General features: G+C 37.7%; 1 protein-coding gene across 1 annotated transcript in view; it reads right to left on the bottom strand.

The window, feature by feature from the left end:
• LOC21401858 (intermediate cleaving peptidase 55, mitochondrial) overlaps positions 1-14990 on the bottom strand; it is an 18922-nt gene extending 3932 nt beyond the window's left edge. Inside the window, exons 1-8 of the mRNA XM_024163339.1 lie at positions 14664-14990; positions 13968-14042; positions 13567-13830; positions 13205-13297; positions 2325-2531; positions 2128-2231; positions 1974-2040; positions 1749-1856 (exon numbers count right to left, since the gene is read on the bottom strand). Coding sequence (XP_024019107.1) covers positions 1749-1856; positions 1974-2040; positions 2128-2231; positions 2325-2531; positions 13205-13297; positions 13567-13830; positions 13968-14042; positions 14664-14714 — 969 coding nt within the window. The 5' untranslated portion in view covers positions 14715-14990. The remainder of the gene's footprint in view (positions 1-1748; positions 1857-1973; positions 2041-2127; positions 2232-2324; positions 2532-13204; positions 13298-13566; positions 13831-13967; positions 14043-14663) is intronic.
• Between the last annotated feature and the right edge of the window lie 7735 nt (positions 14991-22725).

Here is a 22725-nt window from a genome sequence, read left to right on the forward strand (position 1 = left end):
GGAAAGAAAACAGTTGGGTGCAAATGGGTGTTTACGGTGAAGTATAATTCGGATGGTTCTATTGAAAGATATAAGGCTTGCTTGGTCGCAAAAGGATTCACACAAGCCTACGGAATAGACTACCAAGAAACCTTTGCCCCAGTAGCGAAACTCAACACTATTCGAGTCTTTCTCTCTGTTGCTGCAAACTTAGACTGGAAAATTTCCCAACTCGACATCAAAAATGCATTCCTAAATGGGGACTTGGCAGAAGAAGTTTTTATGGATGTTCCTCCAGGTTTTGAAGACGTTTATGGTATGGATAATGTGTGCAGACTGAAAAAATCCCTCTATGGATTAAAACAGTCTCCAAGAGTCTGGTTTGATCGGTTTTCAAAAACGGTGAAGAGATATGGATACACCCAAGCTCACACTGATCATACTTTGTTCTTCAGGAAATCTCAAGATGGAAGAATTCCAGTTCTAATTGTGTACGTTGATGATATCCTTCTTACTGGAGATGACACAACCGAAGGAGAAAGAATGAAGCAGGTTCTAGCCAAAGAGTTTGAAATCAAGGGCCTTGGACCCATGAGGTACTTTCTCGGTATGGAAGTCGCAAGATCAAAGAAAGGAATTTATGTTTCACAAAGAAAATATACTGTTGATTTGCTCAGAGAGACGGGTTTTCTGGGGAGTAAACCAGCAGATACACCTATTAAAGAGAACCACAAGCTGGGATGTAAGAAAGGAGAGGTGCCTGTTGATAAAAGGAGATACCAGAGGTTGGTTGGGCATCAAATCTATCTATCCCATACACGGCCTGATATTGCCTATGCTGTAAGTGTGGTCAGCCAATTTATGCACGAGCCATATGAACATCTTGGAGCAGTTCATCGCATTTTGAGGTATCTCAAAGGAACTCCAGGAAAGGGGTTGCTGTTCAAAAAGAATGATTCAAGGAAGATCGAGGCATTTACTGACGCAGATTGGGCTGGATCAACCAATGATAAAAGGTCTACCACTGGGTACTGCACATTTATATGGGGCAATCTAGTGACCTGGAAAAGCAAAAAACAACCAATGGTTGCAAGGAGTAGTGCTGAAGCCGAACTTCGAGCTCTTGCACAAGGAATATGTGAACTTCTATGGTTAAAAAGAATCATGAATGAGCTATCACTTCAAAGTGAGAATCCCATGTTGTTGTATTGTGACAACAAGTCAGCAATCAGTATTGCTCACAATCCAATCCACCATGACCGTACTAAGCATGTGGAAGTGGATAGACATTTTATCAGAGAGAAGGTCGAAGAAGGGCTTGTATGTATACCTTACATCACATCCAAAGGACAACTTGCTGATTTTCTAACAAAAGGTCTACCACGGGTTAGGTTCGAGGAACATTTATCCAAGTTGGACATGATTGATATTCATGCTCGAACTTGAGGAGGAGTGTTGAAAAACGTGTTATTTCCTACTGTTTAGGAAATTCTATTTTCGGAAATATATGTAATCTCTGTATGGTAGATTAGTTGCTGATTTGTAGCTAGCTGTAAATTAGGAGTTAGTTTCCTTTTCTTTCTCTAACTGATTGTAACCTAATTGTATATAAAAGGGGCTTATTACCTCTGATTATAATGTGAGATTGGCGGCTAGGTATTCTTTATTTACCCACCGATTTCCACAGGTTATCTGGGAGTATTCGCATAAATAGTAGCGTAACATAAACTAAAAGCTTTAAAAAACTCGAAGACTTCGGATGTCCATACTTGAGGAGAAGAAAAGCTACCACAGGGTGGCCATGTTCGAGTAAGATCACTAACATAACCGTGCAACTCACATCCAATATCCATCAAAACAAGATCCCCATCTTTAATCTGCACAAGTGTAATATAAGTGTTGAACCACGAACTATCTGCGTAATCAAAGAAGATTATATTTGCTTATGGTGCCGTGAACGGGTGAAGAATAGAGAGCATGTTGTTTGAACCCACTTTCTGATCATTTCGAGAATAATGTACAACACTTCCATTGGACCCACCACCAACCACTGGGTTAAACCTGGCAATGGAAAAGAATAGAACTAATGAACACGGCTAAAAGAAAAAAATGTGGTTTTCAAGATCCAATAATAAAATAATTACTTACGCCATTCTCTGAGCACCTCTAATTTTGCATTCGTATTCAACTTTTGCTGATAGAATAGCCTCATAAGGATACGTCTTTGAGTGAAGCATTGTCTGCAAAAGCGCCTATCCAATCCCAGCGTACATGATAACACCAATCAGTGAAGTGTAGTAGCACTCCAGAATAAACTTTGAGAGCATATTTCAACTTGTAGATACCTGGCAACCAATTGCGGCGGATTCTCTCATTAACTTAAGTTCTGCAGGAGACTTAATCAATCGCAACTCGTGAGTAATATCTGAAACATCTTTAACCTTGCCATGGTAAGCTGCTTTTTGGAAGGGCTCCAAATCCATATATGCCGGTATGGCTGTACGCACATTGTGGAACAATGTGGACGAGCTCTTCATCATATCTGGCAGAATCTGCAGTCAGTTATAGGAAGGGAAATAAACGTTAAGATATGAGAAGGGCATGATAGAAGCTGTATTAACATTCCCAACAGTCAAATCAAGGTATTTGCAATTTTCAAAAGGTTAGCAACTGTAAGAACAATTGAGCGTGTATAATTGTTTTCCTCAGTACAACATTATAGCCTAGCTTTATTTTCCTCTGATAAGTTAGTTATTCTCTCCAATTGTCATTTGTACTGTTATATTGCTGATTCTTCACGTGTTTAGGTTAGTGCTGGCCCTCATTGTATACAAACTATTTTTTTCAGTAAAGATACTTAGTGGACTGAGCATTTCTTCCTCCACCGTTTGCCTCTTCTTCTCTCTGAAAAAAACTCTCCGAAAAACCTTCTAAAATCTGATTTGGTATCAGCATCAAGACCCAGAGGTCCCTACGATCCTAATGGAGAAACCAAATTCTTCTACAGCAAACACCCAGATTCAAACTCCTATGAACCCAAACACTCACCCCCAACCTCAAGCACAAACCCTCAATAATGCCCCTGCTCAGTTCATTCAACCACCATTACCCAATTTCAATCAGAACCTAACCATCAAACTTGACCGAGATAATTATCTCCTCTGGAAGAACCAATTGCTCAATATAATCATTGCAAATGGATTGGAAGAATACATCGATGGGTCTCTTCCATGTCCTCCTAAATTTCCTGATCTACAGCGACAACAGCTGAACCCCAAATGTACCTTCTGGCAGCGCACAAATCGGTTGATTATGAGTTGGCTCTACTCATCTCTTACTGAGAATCGAGTAGCTCAAATAGTGAGCTGCAACACCGCCTTCGAGATTTGGAGTAGTCTTGTTGAATATTCGGAAGTCAAAGTTAGGGATTTTATTTTAGGAAAGTATTTAGGAATAAAAGGAGAGATCAGTTGTGATCTTCTCCTATGATTTTGTTTCCTGTTTTTTAGGAAAGAATTAAGCTAGTTAGTTATTTCCTTTATTAGATATTGTTTGTATATATATGTAGTTGTAGTCCCGAGTTTTATTCAATAAGAAATTCAGAAATTCTTCATGGTATCAGAGCCGTTTCTCTGAACCCTAATCCCTTCAGGCCGCCTCTCTCTGGCCATCATTCCTTTTGGCCATCTAATCCCTTCAGGCCGCCTCTCTCCGGCCATCATTCCTTCCGGCCATCCCTTCTCTGTTCTCAAGCCTATTCTCCCGGCTTTCGTCTTCTATTTTTCCAGCAACCTTATTCGTTCTTCTCCCTCATCTTCTTCTTCGCAATATTTGGAGCATGACAAAATACGGAATGGCGTCATCACAAACATCCAGCATCACGGCACCAGAATCAGGAGGAAATTCAGAAATTCCAAACCTTGGTGGCAGTGATTCTCATCCTATTCTCATTACTGGACACAAATTAAATGCCCATAATTATTTGCAGTGGTCACAATATGTTTTGCTGTTCATTTGTGGTAAGGGAAAGGATGAGTATCTCACGGGAGCAGCAGCCATGCCAGAGACTACAGATCCGGGTTTTAGAAAGTGGAAGATTGAAAATAGTATGATCATGTCATGGCTTATCAACTCCATGAACAATGACATAGGCAAAAATTTCTTGCTGTTTGGGACTGCAAAAGAAATATGGGATGCAGCCAAAGAGACCTACTCCAGCTCTGAAAATACTTCAGAGCTGTTTCAGGTTGAATCAGTGCTTCATGACTTCCGCCAAGGAGAGCAGTCTGTTACTCAGTATTACAACACACTCACACGATATTGGAAGCAACTTGACTTATTCGAGATTCACACATGGAAATGTCAGGAAGATGCAGCCACGTACAAACAGATTGTGGAACAAAAACGGCTGTTCAAATTTTTCTTAGGACTTAATAGGGAGTTGGATGATGTTCGAGGTCGAATCATGGGCACTAAACCACTACCCAGTCTCAGGGAGGCTTTCTCAGAGGTTAGGCGTGAAGAAAGTAGAAAGAAAGTGATGATGGGATCTAAGGAACAACCTGCCTCAACGTTGGATGCATCTGCCCTTGCTGTCCGACCATCTAACAGTAATGGTGGAGATCGTCATAAACGGGAAAGGCCTTGGTGTGATTACTATAAGAAACTAGGCCATTACAAGGAGACTTGCTGGAAGCTTCATGGCAAACCAGCTGATTGGAAACCAAAGCCACGGTTTGACAGAGATAGCAAAGCATATGTGGCTTCCAACTCTGATAGTGCTCATGTTCCCGAGCCTAGACCATTCAGCAAAGATCAGATGGATTTGCTGCAGAAACTGTTTAGTCAAGTTGGCAGTGGTAGCATTTCCGGGACTGGTTTGATTGCTCAAAAGGATTCACATACAGCCTTCACTGTTAACAGAGGAATAAGGCCATGGATAGTCAACACTGGTGCTTTTGATCACATGACAGGAGATGCTGCTCTTCTCCAAAATTACAAGCCAAGTAGTGGCCACCTGTCCGTTCGTATTGCTGATGGTTCAAATTCAAAAATTGCTGGGACAGGTTCCATCCAACTTACTAAAGAGTTGTATCTCGACTCTGTCCTCCATGTTCCAAACTTGGATTGTAATCTTTTGTCTATTAGCAAAGTGTCTCGTGACCTTTACTGTGTTACTAAGTTTTATCTAAATTTGTGTATTTTTCAGAACTTGAAATCAGGGAAGATGATTGATAGTGCTGAACTGTGCTCCGGGCTCTATCTCCTCTCATGTGGCCGATCCTTAAACCAAGTTTCTCAAGCAAGTTGTGTCCAGTCTCAGAGTCTGTTAGAGTCTTTCAATTTTGTGTCCAATTCCAATGTCAATAAAGATAGTGAAATTATATTATTACACTATCGTCTTGGTCATCCTAGTTTTGTGTATCTTGCAAAATTGTTTCCCAAATTATTTATTAATAAAAGTCCAGCATCTTTTCATTGTGAAATCTGTCAGATTGCAAAGCATACTCGAACAATATATCCTCAAATTCCATACAAACCTTCAACTGTTTTTTCTTTGATCCATAGTGATGTGTGGGGTCCCTCACGGATAAAAAATGTTTCTGGCACTTGATGGTTTGTGACATTCGTTGATGATCATACACGGGTAACTTGGGTTTTCCTTATGAAAGAAAAGTCAGAGGTCGGGCAAATTTTTCAAACCTTTAATCTTATGGTTCAAAATCAATTTAACTCTAGAATTCAGGTACTCAAGTCAGACGATGCTAAGGAATACTTCACTAGTAGTCTCAATACCTACCTTCAGAACCACGGGATAATCCACATGAGTTCTTGTGTTGACACCCCTCAACAAAATGGGGTGGCTTAACGCAAGAATAGACATCTCTTGGAGGTTGCCCAGTGTCTTATGTTTTCCTCTAATGCTCCAAATTATTTCTGGGGGGAAGCAATTCTCACAGCTACCTATTTGATCAATCGTATGCCATCCAGAGTCTTTACTTTTCAAACTCCAACTCAGCTTCTTCTGAAAGATTTTCCTCACACCCGTGCAGCTTCATCTGATTTACCCCTCAAGGTATTTGGTTGCACGGCATTTGTTCATGTGTATCCCCAACACCGTAGCAAATTTGATCCTAGAGCCAATAAGTGCATTTTCCTAGGGTACTCTCCAACTCAAAAAGGGTACAAATGTTATTCTCCAACCAACAAAAGATTTTACACTACCATGGATGTCTCTTTCTTTGAACATGTGTTCTTCTACCCTAAATCTCATGTTCAGGGGGAGAGCATGAATGAACATCAAGTTTGGGAGTCCCTTCTTGAGTATGTACCCGTTGGCCACTCTGAGTCACCAAGTTCCCCTCAACCCGTGCTTGTGCCCACTGACCGTACACAAGACTTGTCCACATCCGTGCCTGTTCAGTCATCAGTCCAGCCCACAAATGTGTCTTCTCCCGTGCCTATCCAGTCTCCTGTTCCTGCTCAATCTGTGGCTCCACAACTTCCTAATGAGAATTTTCAAGTCTACATTAGGAGGAGGAAAAGACAGGAGCTAGAGCACGGATCACAGCCAACATGTGGCCAAGATATTGACCCAATTTCAAGTCCACCTAAAGAAAACACAGGTACGGATTGGGCTAAAGATGTGCCAATTCCCAGTATTGATGACTCTACCATATCGATTGCATTGAGGAAGGGTGTTAGGAGATGTACAGGTCATCCAATTGGGAATTATGTTACTTATAAAGGGTTATCACCATCTTACAGAGCATTTTCTACTTCTCTTGAAGATATTCAGGTACCCAGCACTATACAAGAGGCATTACAAAATTCATAGTGGAAGAAGGCAGTACAAGATGAGATTGATGCTCTTGAGAAGAATAGAACATGGACTATTACTGATTTGCCAGTTGGGAAAAGGCCCGTGGGGTGCAAGTGGATTTTCACTATAAAGTACAAAGCAGATGGATCAGTTGAGAGATTCAAGGCTCGGTTGGCAGCTAGAGGATTTACACAATCCTATGGGATAGACTATCAAGAAACGTTTGCTCCTGTCGCAAAACTTAACACTATCAGAATTCTTCTCTCATTGGCTGTCAACCAAGATTGGTGCTTGCAACAACAGGACAAAAAAAATGCTTTTCTAAATGGTGACCTTGAAGAGGAAGTCTACATGGAAATCCCACCTGGTTTCGAAGGAAGTATGGCAACACACAGGGTCAGGCTGATCATACTCTGTTTGTCAAGAAATCTCACGCAGGTAAAAATTGCTATATTGATAGTTTATGTCGATGATATTATTCTATCTGAAAATGATGTGAAGGAATTACAGAATTTGAAGAAGTATTTGTCAGAAGAGTTTGAAGTTAAAGATCTTGGAAATCTTAAATATTTCCTTAGAATGGAAGTGGCTAGATCAAGGAAGGGCATTGTTGTTTCTCAAAGGAAATATATTCTAGATCTTCTTAAGGAGACTGGAATGCTTGGATGCAAACCAGTTGATACTCCTATGGACAGTCAGAAGAAACTTTGCACCGAGAAATAAAGTACACTTGTAGACAGGGGGAGATATCAGCGACTTGTTGGACGCTTGATTTATCTTTCACACACTCATCCAGATATTGGTTTTGCAGTCAGTGTTGTAAGTCAATTCATGCATAGCCCTACTGAGGAACACATGGAAGCAGTCTACAGGATTCTTAGGTACTTGAAGATGACACCAGGGAAAGGCCTATTCTTCAGAAAAACAGAGAATCGTGACACTGAAGTGTATTCAGATGCAGATTGGGTAGGAAACATCATTGACAGACGGTTAACTTCTGGGTACTGTTCTTTTGTCTGGGGTAATCTTGTTACCTGGAAGAGCAAGAAGCAATCAGTGGTAACCAGAAGTAGTGCAGAAGCTGAGTACAGAGCACTAGCACAAGGAATTTGTGAAGGGATTTGGATAAAAAAGGGTTCTTAGTGAACTGGGACAAATGGGTTCATCTCCTATTCTGATGATGTGTGATAATCAGGCAGCTATCAGCATAGCTAAGAATCCCGTGCATCATGACAGAACTAAGCACGTTGAAATTGACATACACTTCATCACAGAGAAGGTGACTAGTGAGACTATTAAATTGAACTACATTCCTACCAAGCAACAAATGGCAGACATCCTCACCAAAGCTCTCTTTAGACCTAACTTTGAAGACTTAATTTGTGTTGAATATTCGGAAGTCAAAGTTAGAGATTTTATTTTAGGAAAGTATTTTAGGAATAAAAGGAGAGATCGGTTGTGATCTTCTCTTATGATTCTGTTTCCTATTTTTTAGGAAAGAATTAAGCTAGTTAGTTATTTCCTTTATTAGATATTGTTTATTATATGTAGTTGTAGTCCCGAGTTTTATTCAATAAGAAATTCAGAAATTCTTCAAGTCTTGAACGAACCTATGCCGCAACCAACCATTCCAGGATCATCGAGCTTCGGACTGAGCGTCAAAACATCAAAAAAGACGAGCTATCAGCAGATGAGTATATTCTTAGCTTAGATTTATTGTTGATAAGCTTGCTTCCATTGGTGAACCTGTCTCGCACAATGATCAGAATATTTATCTTCTCAGAGGTATATGGCCACAATACAACTCATTTGCAGACATAATTAATGCTAGGTCGGATCAACCAGACATTGATGAAATTCATAGCCTATTGCTTGCTTGTGATTTGAGACTTCAGAGGCAAAATTCTGTTGAGCAGCTGAACCTTCCTCAACCCTTTCCCAACAACTTAAACCCACAAGCAAACTTGTCTAACTTCCAACCTTTCAAAAAACACCAAGCTCAGAAGCCGTATCAAAATTTCTCTCAAAACCAATTCTCCAGACCTCAAAGCCAATACTCTCGTACACTAAGCCTCAGTTTAGCTCTTACAATCCAAATCAACCATATCTTTTAGGAAAACCCCAATTCTTTGTCCCACAGAACAAATGGTCACCAAGACCCACCTTCTCTACCAATGACACTAGAAACCAGTGCCAAATCTGCCTCAAAATTGGACATACTGCCTCTGAATGTTATCACAGAGCCAACTTGCGCTACCAACCACAGACTAAGAACTTCACCCCTAGCCAAAACCTCACTCAGAACTCAGCTGCATCAGCCTTTCTTGCTTCTTCATTGATGCCTACACCATCTGTTGTAACAGATAGCTCATGGTATATGGACTCAGGTGCCTCACACCAGCCGACCTCAGATGCCTCAAATCTCAGTCCGGTTGCTCCCTTTCATGGAACTGAGCAGGTCATGGTTGGTGATGGTAAGACTATTTGCATTGCAAATATTGGTAACTGTTCACTGCACACACACACTAAACCATTACTACTGAATCCTGTGCTGCACACACCAAAAATTTCAAAAAATCTTATTAGTGTCACCAAATTGTGTTCGGATAACAATGCCATTGTTGAGTTTCATCCAAACTTTTTCTTGGTGAAGGACAAAACTTCGAGGGTCACTCTGCTTCGGGGTCATCTTGAGCAAGGCCTATACAAAATCTCAAGTTCTTTTACTTCTACATCTTCATCTGCCAACTCCATCAGTTTGTCTTCCAAGCCTACATCTCAATCCCCACAACCTTTGGCACAACAGATTGGGACATCCAGCCTCCAAAATTGTGTCTCAAGTTTTGCAGTCTTGTAATAAGAAAGTGTCGAAGTCTCATCTAGATTTCTGTTCATCTCGTCATTTAGCAAAGAGTCACAAATTACCTTTTGTAATTTCAAATTCTAGAGCTTCTAAGCCTTTTGAATTTGTACACTCCAACTTGTGGGGGCCTTCTCCAATTTATTGATGATTTCTTGCAATTTACATGGCTGTACTTAACACAAAAGATGAAACATTTCCTACTTTTACCAAATTTAAAACTATGATTTTAACTCAATTTGATGCTTAGATAAAAACCCTCCAAACTGATTGGGGTGGGGGATATCGGTCTATCTCCACTTCTCTTGCTTCTCATGGTGTCATTCACAAATTAGCTTGTCCATATACACCACAACAAAATGGTCGCGTCGAACGGAAACAGGCATGTCGTTGAAGTCGGTCTCACCTTGTTAGCTAACAATTCTATCCTTCTTACAATGTGGCCTTATTCCTTTCAAGATAACACTTACCTAATTAATAGAATTCCCACTTCTGTCCTCTCAAACAAATCACCTTTTGAAATTCTGTATCACAAACCTCCTAACTATGACTTCCTCAAAACTTTCGGTTGTGCTTGCTACCCCTTTCTCTGTCCTTATAATAACAATTATCTCAAATTCCGATCAGTTGAGTGTGTTTTTATTGGTTACAGCTCTCAACACAAGGGCTATCTCTGCTTACATGTTTCAATCGGACAAGTCTATATATCTCGTCATGTCATTTTCAACGAAACACACTTTCCTTTTGCCAAAGCTACCATTGTTCCTTCCTTAGATTCCTCTCCCTCTTCTTCCCAACCTGTGTCCTCCTTTACAATGCCTGCACCATTGTTCTCCACCACCCACCCCACCACCTCTCCCTCTCCAAAATCCACACCTTTTCCTGCCTCTTCCTCTTGTTCTCCTCCTTCCATTTCACTCCAAAATCCTTCCGTTTCCACTTCCCCTTCTCCACTTTCTGTCACTACTGCACACGGTTCACCTAATGATCACACTTTAGCACCATGTGAACATGTTTCCACTACTTTGCCTTGTGCATCTAATCTTCCCATTGCAGATTCTGTTGCTTCTCCTCCACGCATTTACAGGTTGCTTGATCACACCAACACCCATTCAATGAAGACCATATCTAAAGTTGGAACTTTCAGGCCCAAAGCATTACTTCATACTGCCTCCTTGGAACCTACTTCCGTAAAACAAGCAATGGCCATTCCTTAATGGAAAGCCGCTATGCACACTGAGCTTTCTGCACTTCATGCAAATAATACTTGGTCTCTTGTTCCTGCTTCTTCATCTCATAAAGTAATTGGCTGTAAATGGGTTTATAAACTCACGTTGAAGCTTGATGGGACCATTGAATGTCATAAGGCTAGGTTAGTTGCTAAGGGGTTTCATCAAACACGTGGCCTTGACTACACTGAGACGTTTAGCCCAGTTGTTAAGCCTAATACAGTGCGGCTTGTTATCAGGCTTGCCCTCTCATGGAATTGGCCTATACGACAACTTGACGTTCACAATGCTGTTCTTAATGGTGACCTAAATGAGGAGGTGTTTGTGGAGCAACCCCTAGGGTTTCATGTGCCTTCTTCTGTCCCATTGGTTTGCAAGCTTCATAAGGCGCTATATGGCCTTAAACAATCTCCGCGTGCCTGGCTCACAAAGCTCAGTTCTTGTCTCTTACAATGGGGTTTTCATGCTTTCCAAGGCAGATACATCTTTGTTCTTTCTTCATACTACATCTGTGCATGTCATTATGCTCGTATATGTTGATGACATAATTGTCACGAGCAACAGTTTTGTTTTCTTGGGGTAGCTCATTCACAAACTCAACTCCATCTTCGCTCTTAAATTTCTTAGGCATCGGGGTTCATCGCACTAATCAAGGATTACATCTCAGCCAATCCAAGTACATTACGGATATTCTCATAAGGTCTGAAATGCTTGATTGCAAACCATATCATACCCCTATGTCCTCTGGTCCCACGCTTTCTCTTTACGAAGGACAACTGTTACAACCGAGCCTAGGAGGAATAGATACGAACGGATGTATGCTAGAGGTGCTCGTAACGTTTTTGGTTGGGGAAAGGAGGTGAGTGCGTGAGGAGGCTGCTAAGCTGGCCTAGGCGGTTAGACTCCTAGGAAGTAGTGCCTAGTGAGGAGAGAAGTTAGAAAGGAGAGTGTGAGGGGGGGAGTCGGGTATCATCTTCATTCTGAGAATAATTTTACTATTGTATTGGCTGGCCGAGCTGAGCTCGTGGTTTTCCAACGACGATTAATCAAACGGATCCTTTGGTTGAGGTTCCTTCGGTAATCTAGCTGTGGTGTTGGTCTGTGTGCTTGTGTGTGTGTGTATTTCTGCTGCAGGTATCCGGAGACTCAACAACAACCTCTAGCAGATCCTTTGGACTACCGAAGTATTGTTGGTGCTCTTCAGTACTACACATTAACTCAGCCTGATATTAGTTTCTCGGTTAACAAGGTGTGCCAATTCTTACATTCTCCTACAACAAACCATTGGCAAGCAATAAAACGAATTTTGCACTATCTCAAGGCCACTGTTTCCTACGGACTCACTTTACAAGCATCGCCTGATCTTTCTCTTACATGTTACACTGATGCGGATTGGGCAAGCTGCCCGGATGATAGGCGTAGTACTGGAGGATATTGCATCTTTCTTGGACCCAACTTAGTCTCTTGGTCCTCAACTAAACATCGGGTTGTATCGAGACCTAGAACCGGGTCAGAATACCGAGCAATTGCAAATGGCACCTCTGAACTTTTCTGGCTGGAATCTATTCTAGCAGAGCTTTATGTGTCCTTGCCCTCTCCTCCCATATTGTTTTGTGACAATCTTAGTGCCACTTACCTCGCCACTAATCCCGTTCTTCATGCTCGTACCAAGCACGTTGAAATTGATCATCACTTCATCTGAGACAAGGTAATGCAGCTCTCATTAGTTGTCCAGCATGTTCCTTTAGAATATCAACTAGCTGATGTCCTAACTAAGGCCTTACCGTCACAACGGTTTCTGAATCTGCGTGGCAAGCTCAATCTCCTTCCACGGCCAATGAGCTTGAGGGTTGATGTTAGAACAATTGAGGGTGTATAATTATTTTACTCTGTACAGCATTATAGCCTAGCTTTATTTTCCTCTGATAAGTTAGTTATTCTCTCCAATTGTCATTTGTACTGCGTGTATAGGTTAGTGCTAGCCCTCATTGTATATAAACTATTTTTCTCAGTAAAGATACTTAGTGGACTGAGCATTTCTTCCTCCACCGTTTGCCTCTTCTTCTCTCTGAAAAACCTTCTAAAATCTGATTATAACAGTGTGAAGACACAAAATAAATGGTCATGTTAACTTCTAGTTGAACACTTGTGTGATGCACAAATGCTTATCAGATTATCACTCATCTGAAATCAAGGGACAAAATTCACAACTACCTAACCGTGTGATTAACTGATAACAAAGCAAAAGGATTTTAGTTATGTTGTGTGACATGGGAAGAGAAACTGTTTTCAGATCGCTTTGATTCAACACACCTCCCTCAATTTGCGCTTTGGATATGCTCTCTCGGCCTTGAATATTTCCAAAGCCTCATCAACTCCAGCAGTTTTCCCTTCCCAAATAACATCCTACAAAATGTAACGGTAAAAATGACATCAGAAGCCTGCTTCTCTTCTATTTGGGTACGGTCAACAGTGTGTATCAAATTATCAGCACTTAGCGAAATATGCGCTGCTAAGAAAAGCTTTCTTCTTTTTCATAAGACAACTCAATCAACAACGTCTGTGCACGGAATAAAGTAGGCAATTTAAAGCCGCTACCCACTACTGAAGAAACTACACAATCAGAAAAAGTTCAGTAGAGTGCAAGAACATTTGTCATACAAGGCTGGCCATACATGAGAATTTGCTTCGGGCATGAACATGCAGAAACCACACTCATGGCCTAGAACAGCCAGACCACCAGCTTGTTGGCAGCCAGTGATGTACAAATAATCGGCATCTTGTCGAAATGTGTAAGGCACGACACCCGTCATCATCTTTACAGGGGCAGCTGCAATGATAGCCAAGCCCTTCTCTGGAAGAAGCTCCAAGAAATTTTTCCTCCTCAAAACATATTCTTCAGAACTTGTACCTGGCGTAAGCTCCCCTCCTTTCAATAACTGGAAAGGAAATAGCACCATAGTTACAACAAAACGAATATAAGCAAGGTTTTTTTTTTGTTTAAACATTTTTTCACACATTGGTCGCTTGTCAATCTTTCTATGGCATGTAAACCTCTCTTAGTAAGTAGAACCACCTGTGGATGAGATGCAGGACTTGGTTGTCCAATATCAACAACTTTTATCGTACAATATGTACAACGTTTAACAGCCTGCAAAGCCCGAAAAAAAATATATATTTAAAACAAGACCGGAGTATCGAAATTTGGATGAAGAAATATCCAGGCTTACATAACTTTCGAAAACTGGGAATTTGCAGGAAAAATTTACACATGACATATAAAATCATATTGTGTTAATAATTAGAAATGTATCATGTAATTAAGACTCTTGGGTCACACATGTTTTGAAATGATCAATTGAAACTGTGAAAGACATCGCATCTAAAACTTGTTACACAAAAATTTGCTTCCAACAAAACCCAGTGCTCGGAAGTTAGCTGACCAGAATTTCAACGTAATGAAAAACCAAAGCACTACCAACCTGATATTTAATCCAAAAAATACAATAACCAAAAGCATATAACATAATTTAACCAATTGTATCGTCATTTCTGTGAACTCCTACAGAATTTTAAACTAAATGGATGATAATACACATAACATGAGCTACACTTTACCCAAAAAAGGACTTGATTAGAATATTTAAGAAACACCCACTTCATAACTCAATCCAGAAATCAAAACTACTTAACAGTTAAACCAAAAGTTCAAATGATAAAACTTGTTTGGACTGTTCAACAATATTTCTTAAACTTTTAGTTGACGAGGTACCTGTTTGAGAAAAGAAATTCTCTGCGACAGTTTTCTTACAGGAATCTGCATGTCGAATGATACTCCACGTAATCGTTACAAAGTGTGTTATGGGTAATTTTGTATAAAACCGCTGAACACCAAAAATTTCAGGTGGTTTTAGGGTTTAAGTGTCTGAAAGCGAGCTCGAGAAATTACAGGATCGCCCTTGTTGTTTAAATTAGTGGTTTTGTAATGAAATTAATAGCAATCTCTAATCAGTAATCAGTAATCAGTAATCAGCTCCTGGATTGGGGCCTGCGGTCCATCGACAATCCCAGCTTCAGCTTCTTGGCCGCCTTCAACTCAGTACAGGGGAACGCACGGAACGGTTTAAACGGCAGGCAATAGTGCGTTTTTACACCACTTGAAAATTTTCCATTAAAATGTTTTTTTTTGTTTTTTTTTAATAGTTCAGTTTCTACTCTGAATAACTATATAAATACTGATCAATACATATTGATCGGTTATTTAAGCTCAACAAATTTTTGGATTGATTTTTTTCAGCATAATCCTTCCATTAGGGATACAAACAGGACATCTAAAGGCTAAAGTTATACAATATTATCAAATTTTGGATGGACGTTTGGAATGGGGGTTTGTGTCATGATTCGAATTATGGTTCGTGACTCGTTACAGTATTTTCTCTCACAAAAAACACACGTAAAACGAGAATGATTCTGAATTATGATTCTGAATTATGGTTCTGAATCCATGAACTAAACGTTTTAGTACATTAATGGCTGATATTAGTCTAAGTTTTTTATTAATAAAATACTACTTTTGAATGCTGGGGATAAGAGTTCTAGAGAGAGAAAGTTAGAGAGGTGCTTTGCAACAAGCTTATAGAAATAGTTCTTTAAGGTAGGTGGTCCGGCTATTCGTCGGGCTACCGGCCTCTAAAGTTCGTTGGAGAGATTGCAGACGTCACCGGCATGGGGTTTATGCCGACGGAAGTGTGAATAGTCACCGAAATAGAGTTGTCAAGGGGAAGTAGCTTCTAGTCTTCTACCTTATATCTAAGACGTGTTCGTCGCAGGATTCCGTTGAAATTCCAAGAACTAGATCGTGGAAGGGAAGCGAGGAAGGTGGTCCAGAGCGTGTGGGACCCACGCGCCGCCGTGTCTCTGGTGCTTTGTCCCCGTTTTAGGACCTTTTCTCCAACGCCACTCCTACAGTGTTTCACATGCTTCCGGCGTTAAGGGGCTTGATTTTGCTAGTTTGATTTCTTGGGATCCTTGTAGAGTTTTTTCTATTTTTCTGTTTTCTGTCTTTATTTGTGTTGTAATAACAGTGATGGTGTCCCTATCTACCGATGTTAGGTCTTGGTTAGAGGGTGGTCTCCCAACCGCTCTAAGTTTGAGTTATGTAGTCCATTTTGGGACTGAGATGTGGTTAATCTGGAGTTATTTCGAAGTGGCTGAATCTTGTTATAGTGCCACTAATTGGAGGAGTTATCTGTTATTGGGTAAGGAGTGTGTTTCTATTGTCTAATCATGTAAGTAGCATATGGTTCTTGACTCTGGTTTCGTCTTGTATTTTATCCCTTTATTGGCTTTTTATTAAAGTTGTGCTATTGCCTTTAAAAGAAATACTACTTTTGCCCCTATTCCGTTAAATTTTAATAGTTGTTATCAAAATAAGGATAATTATAATAGTTAAACAAATTCAGGGGGTTAGTTGCCAAAATTAAAAGTTTTGAGGACAATTTGCTAAACCATAATAAGTCCAGAGGATAAATATGCTAAAAACCCTTAATAACAAATATTAGACTTACTTTCAATATGCATATATATATATATATATATTGACAATATTTATTTACACCCTAAGATTTTATTAAGGGCACCCCCAACATATTTAAAAATTAATTTTTTTTAAAATTAATATCGCATATAGTTTCATAAGTACCTTTATATGCACCTCATACTTTTTCTTATTTCATTCTAATTAATATCTCATATAGTTTGTTAGAAAAATTTGCATCAAAAAATGGTGCCGCTTATTTCATTAATTCCTAAAAATCATATATTAATTTTAGAATGAAAAACATAAATAAAAATGTAAATTTTTGACCCATCCCGGACCCTGAGCTGACCCCTGGGCGCCCCACTATGCAGGCCTGGGGCTTTTGAACAGTGTTTTACTTTTTTGTCATTTTTTGAGGCCATTTTTTTTCTGGCACGCCTAGAAAAATGTAAGGATCGTGTCTGTAAAACTTAATTATTTTTTGACGTCGTTTTTATTTTATTATATTTCTAAAAATGAAAAATAAAGAAAATCATAAAAAATAGAATATTCATAAAAAATAGTGCCGCTTGTTGCATTAATTCCTAAAAATCATATATTAATTTTAGGCTACAAAACACAAATAAAAATGTAGATTTTTGACCCATCCCGGCCCCTGAGCTGGCCCCTGGGTGCCCCACTACGCGGGCCGGGACTTTTTTGACAGCGTTTTACTTTTTTTCATCATCTTTTGAGGTCATTTTTTCTGCCACGCCTAAAAAAATGTAAGGATCACGTCTGTCAAATTTCATTATTTTTTAACATCATTTTTATTTTATTATATTTTTTAAAGACGAAAAATAAAGAAAATCATTAAAAATATAATATTCATCAAAAAATAGTGCTGCTTGTTGCACTAATTCTTAAAAATCATATATTAATTTTAGAATACAAAACATAAATAAAAATGTAAATTTTTGACCCATCTCGGCCCCTGAACTGGCCCTTGGGCGCCCTACTACGCGGGTCGGGGGCTTTTTGACAGTGTTTTACTTTTTTTTCCATTTTTTGAGACCATTTTTTCTGGCATGTCTAGAAAAATGTAAGGATCGTGTCTGTAAAATTTCATTATTTTTTTACGTCGTTTTTATTTTATTATATATTTTAAAGATGAAAAATAAAGAAAATAATAAAAAATATAATATTCATCAAAACATGGTTCCGCTTGTTGCATTAATTCCTAAAAATCATATATTAATTTTAGAATGCAAAACTTAAATAAAAATGTAAATTTTTTACCCATCCCGACCCCTGAGTTGGCCCCTGGGCGCCTCATTACGCAGGTCGAGGACTTTTTCACAACGTTTTACTTTTTTTGAGGCCATTTTTTTCTGCATGCCTAGAAAAAAAGGTAAGGATCGTGTCTGCAAAATTTCATTATTTTTTTACGTCGATTTTATTTTATTATATTTGATAAATATGAAAAATAAAGAAAATCATAAAAAATAGAATATTAATCAAAAAATGGTGCCGCTTGTTGCATTAATTCCTAAAAATCATATATTAATTTTAGAATGCAAAATCTAAATAAAAATGTAAATTTTTGACCAATCCCGGTCCCTGAGCTGACCCTTGGGCGCCCTACTACGCGGGTCGGGAGCTTTTTGGCGATGTTTTACTTTTTTTTGTCATTTTTTGAGACCTTTTTTTGGCATGTCTAGAAAAATATAAGGATCATGTCTACAAAATTTCATTATTTTTTTACGTCGTTTTTATTTTATTATATTTTATAAATATGAAAAATAAATAAATAATAAAAAATAGAATATTCATCAAAAAATTGTACTGTTTATTGGATTAATTCTTAAAAATCATATATTAATTTTAGAATGCAAAACAAAAATATAAATATAAATTTTTTACCCGTCCTGGCCCCTGAGCTGGCCCTTGGGCTCCCTACTACGCGGGGCGGGGGGCTTTTCGACTGCGTTTTACTATTTTTGTCATTTTTAGGCCACTTTTTTCTGGCATGCCTAGAAAAAATGTATGGATTGTGTCTGTAAAATTTCGTTATATTTTGACGTCGTTTTTATTTTATTATATTTTATAAATGCAAAAAATAAAGAAAATCATAAAAAATAGAATATTCATCAAAAAATGGTGATGTTTGTTGGATTAATTCTTAAAAATCATATATTAACTTGATAATATAAAACATAGATGAAACTGTAAATTTTTTACCCATCCCGGCCCCTGAGCTGGCCCTTAGGCACCCTACTACGCGGGTCTGGGACTTTTTGATAGTGTTTTACTTTTTTTGTCATTTTTTGAGGCCATTTTTTTCTTGCATGCCTAGAAAAATGTAAGGATCATGTCTGTAAAATTTAACTATCTTTTGACGTCGTCTTTATTTTGTTATATTTTTTAAATACAAAGAATAAAGAAAATCATAAAAACAGAATATTCATCAAAAAATGGTGCCGCTTGTTGCATTAATTCAAAAAAAATCATATATTAATTTTAGAATGCAAAACAGAAATAAAAATGTAAATTTTTTACCCATCTTGACCCCTGAGCAGGCCGCAGGGCGCCCCACTACGCGTGCCAGGGGCTTTTTCCCAGCGTTTTACTTTTTTTGTCATTTTTTGAGCCCATTTTTTTTGGCATGCCTAGAAAAAAGGTAAGGACTGTGTCTGTAAAATTTCATTATTTTTTGACGTCGTTTTTACTTTATTATATTTCATAAATACGAAAAATAAAGAAAATCATAAAAAATAGAATATTCATCAAAAAATGGTGCCGCTTGTTGGATTAATTCCTAAATATCATATATTAATTTCAGAATATAAAATATGGATGAAAATGTAAATTTTTCATCCCGGTGCCTGAGCTCGCCCTTGGGTGCCCTTCCACGTGGGTCAAGGGCTTTTTGACAGTATTTTACTTTTCTGTCATTTTTTGAGACCATTTTTTTCTGACATGCCTAGAAAAATGTAAGGATCGTGTCTGCAAAATTTTATTATTTTTTGACGTCGTTTTATTTTATTATATTTTTAAAGATGAAAAATAAAGAAAATCATAAAAAATGCAATAGTCATAAAAAAATTGTGCCCATTATTGCATTAATTTCTAAAAATCATATATTAATTTTAGAATCTAAAACATAAATAAAAATGTAATTTTTTACTCATCTCGGCCCTTGAGATGGCCCTTGGGCGCCTTACTAATTGGGTCGTGGGCTTTTTGACAGTGTTTTACTTTTTTTCTCATTTTTGTGGCCATTATTTTTTGGCATGCCTAGAAAAATGTTAGGATCATGTCTGTAAAATTTCATTATTTTTGACGTCGTTTTTTATTTTATTATATTTTTTTAAGACGAAAAATAGAGAAAATCATAAAAAATAGAATATTCCTCAAAAAATGGTGCCGCTTGTTGCATTAATTCATAAAAATCATATATTAATTTTAGAATGCAAAACCTAAATAAAAATATAAATTTTTGACCCATTTCAGCCCCTAAGCGGGCCCTTGGGCGCCCACCTACGCAGGTCGGGAGCTTTTGACAGTGTTTTAGTTTTGTTATCATTTTTTGAGACCATTTTTTTCTACCAAGTCTAGAAAAATATAAGGATCATGTCTGTAAAAGTTTATTATTTTTTAACGTTGTTTTTATTTTATTATATTTTTTAAAGACGAAAAATAATGAAAATCCTAAAAAATAGGTTATTCATCAAAAAATTGTTCCGGTTATTGCATTAATTCCTAAAAGTCCTATATTAATTTTAGAAAACAAAACATAAATAAAAATATAAATTTTTGACCCATCCTGGCCCCTAAGTTGGCACCTAGGCGCCCCATTACGCGGGTCGGAGGCTTTTTGACAAGTTTTACTTTTTTTGTAATTTTTTGAGGTGACTTTTTTTTGACATGCCTAGAAATAAAGTAAGGATCGAGTTTGTGAATTTTCATTATTTTTTGTGGTCGATTTTATTTTATTATATTTTATAAATACTAAAAATAATGAAAATCATAAAAAATAGAATATTCGTCAAAAAATGGTGACGCTTATTGGATTAATTCTTAAAAATTATATATTAATTTTAGAATACAAAACATAGAGAAAAATATAAATTTTTGACCCATCCCGGCCACTGAGCTGGCCCTTGGGCGCCCTACTACGCGGGTAGGGGCTTTTTGACAGTGTTTTATTATATTTTTTGTCATTTTTTTTGACCTTTATTTCTGGCATGTGTAGAAAAATGTAAGGATCGTGTCTACCAATATTTCATTATTTTTTGACAGCGTTTTTCTTTTATTATATTTTTTAAAGACAAAAAATAAAAAAAAATCATAAAAAATAGAATATTCATCAAAAAATGGTGTCGCTTGTTGCATTAATTCTTAAAAATCATATATTAATTTTAGAATGCAAAACATAAATAAAAATGTAAATTTTTTACCAATCTCAGCCCCTGAGTTGGCCCCTGGGCGCCCAACAACGCGGGTTGGGAGTTTTTTGACAGCGTTTTACTTTTTTTGTCATTTTTTGAGGTAATTTTTTTTGGCATGCCTTGAAAAATGTAAGAATCGAGTCTGCAAAATTTAATAATTTTTTGACGTCGTTTTTATTTTATTATATTTTATCGATACAAAAAATAAAGAAAATCTTGAAAAATAGAATAGTCATCAAAAAATGGTGCCGTTTGTTGGACTAATTCTTAAAACTCTTATATTAATTTTAGAATGTAACACATTGATAAAAATGTAAATTTTTGACTAATCTCGACCCCTGTGCTGGCCCTTGGGCGCCCTTACTACACGGGCCGGGGGCATTTTGACAGTGTTTTACTTTCTTTTGTTATGTTTTGAGGCCATTTTTTTCTAGCATGCCTAGAAAAATTTAAGGATCATGTCTACAAATTTTTTTTATTTTTTGACGTCGTTTTTATTTGATTATATTTTTTAAAGACGAAAAATAAGGAAAATTATAAAAAATAGAATATTCATAATGATGCCGCTTATTGTATTAATTCTTAAAAATAGTATATTAATTTTAGAATGCAAATCATAAACAAAAATTTAAATTTTTGACCTATCCCGGCCCCTGAGCTGGCTCCTGGGTGCCCCATAACGCGGGCCGTGGGCTTTTTGACAGCGTTTTTTTTCTCATTTCTTGAGGCTTATTTTTTCTGGTACGCCTAAAAAAATATAAGGATCGTGTCTGCAAAATTTGATTATTTTTTGACGTTGTTTTTATTTTATTATATTTTTTAAAGACGAAAGATAAAGAAAGTGATAAAAAATAGAATATTCATCAAAAAGTGGTGCCGCTTGTTGGATTAATTTCTAAAAATCATATATTAATTTTAAAATACAAAACATAGATAAAAATGTAAATTTTTGACCTATCCCGGCCCCTGAGCTCGCCCTTGGGCGCCCTTCTACGCGGGCGGGGGCTTTTTAACAGTAGTTTTCTTTTTTCTTTTTTTCATTTTTTGAGGCCATTTTTTTCTGACATGCCTAGAAAAATGTAAGGGTCGTGTTTGCAAAATTTCATTAATTTTTGACGTCATATTTATTTCATTATATTTCTTAAATACGAACAATAAAGAATATCATAAAAAATAGAATATTCATTAAAAAATGGTGTCGTTTGTTGCATTAATTCTTAAAAATCATATATTAATTTTAGAATGTAAAAAATAAATAAAAATGAAAATTTTTGGCATATCCCGGCCCATAAGCTAGCCCTTGGGCACCCTACTACGCGGGTCGGGGGCTTTTTGACAGCGTTTTCTTCTTTTTTTCATTTCTTGAGGCTTCTCATTAGTGGGAAATTGCCCTTCTTCTACATTGTGTTGGGCATCAACGGGAATACCACTATAACCAAAAGGATCCATTATAAAAAAATAAGATGAATTTGATAGACACTAGAGAGAGAGCTTTAGAAAAATTGTGAGAGAGATTGAGAGAAATTGAGAGAGATTGAGAGGGATTGAGAGAGTTTGAGTGAGAAAAATGTGTGAGGGATGGGGGGTATTTATAGAGAAATTTTGGGGTTAAAAAATGATTTTTTAAAAAAAAAAAAACGGGATAAAACGGCTAGTTTTTTGAAATTCGGGAGTCGGGCAAACTCGGGCAGCTCGGGTTTTCGGGCAAAATTCAAAAAACTAGCCGTTTTTGGGCAATTCGGGCAGTTCGGACAGTTCGGGCAACTCGGATTTTCAGGCCGAATTCGGGTAAAAATTCAAAAAACTAGCCGTTTTCGGGCAATTCGGGCAACTCGGGTTTTCGGGCAAAATTCAAAAAACTAGCC

This window comes from Morus notabilis, unplaced genomic scaffold (assembly GCF_000414095.1).
Source record: "Morus notabilis unplaced genomic scaffold, ASM41409v2 Scaffold322, whole genome shotgun sequence".
In the NCBI taxonomy this organism is placed as follows: Eukaryota; Viridiplantae; Streptophyta; class Magnoliopsida; order Rosales; family Moraceae; genus Morus; species Morus notabilis.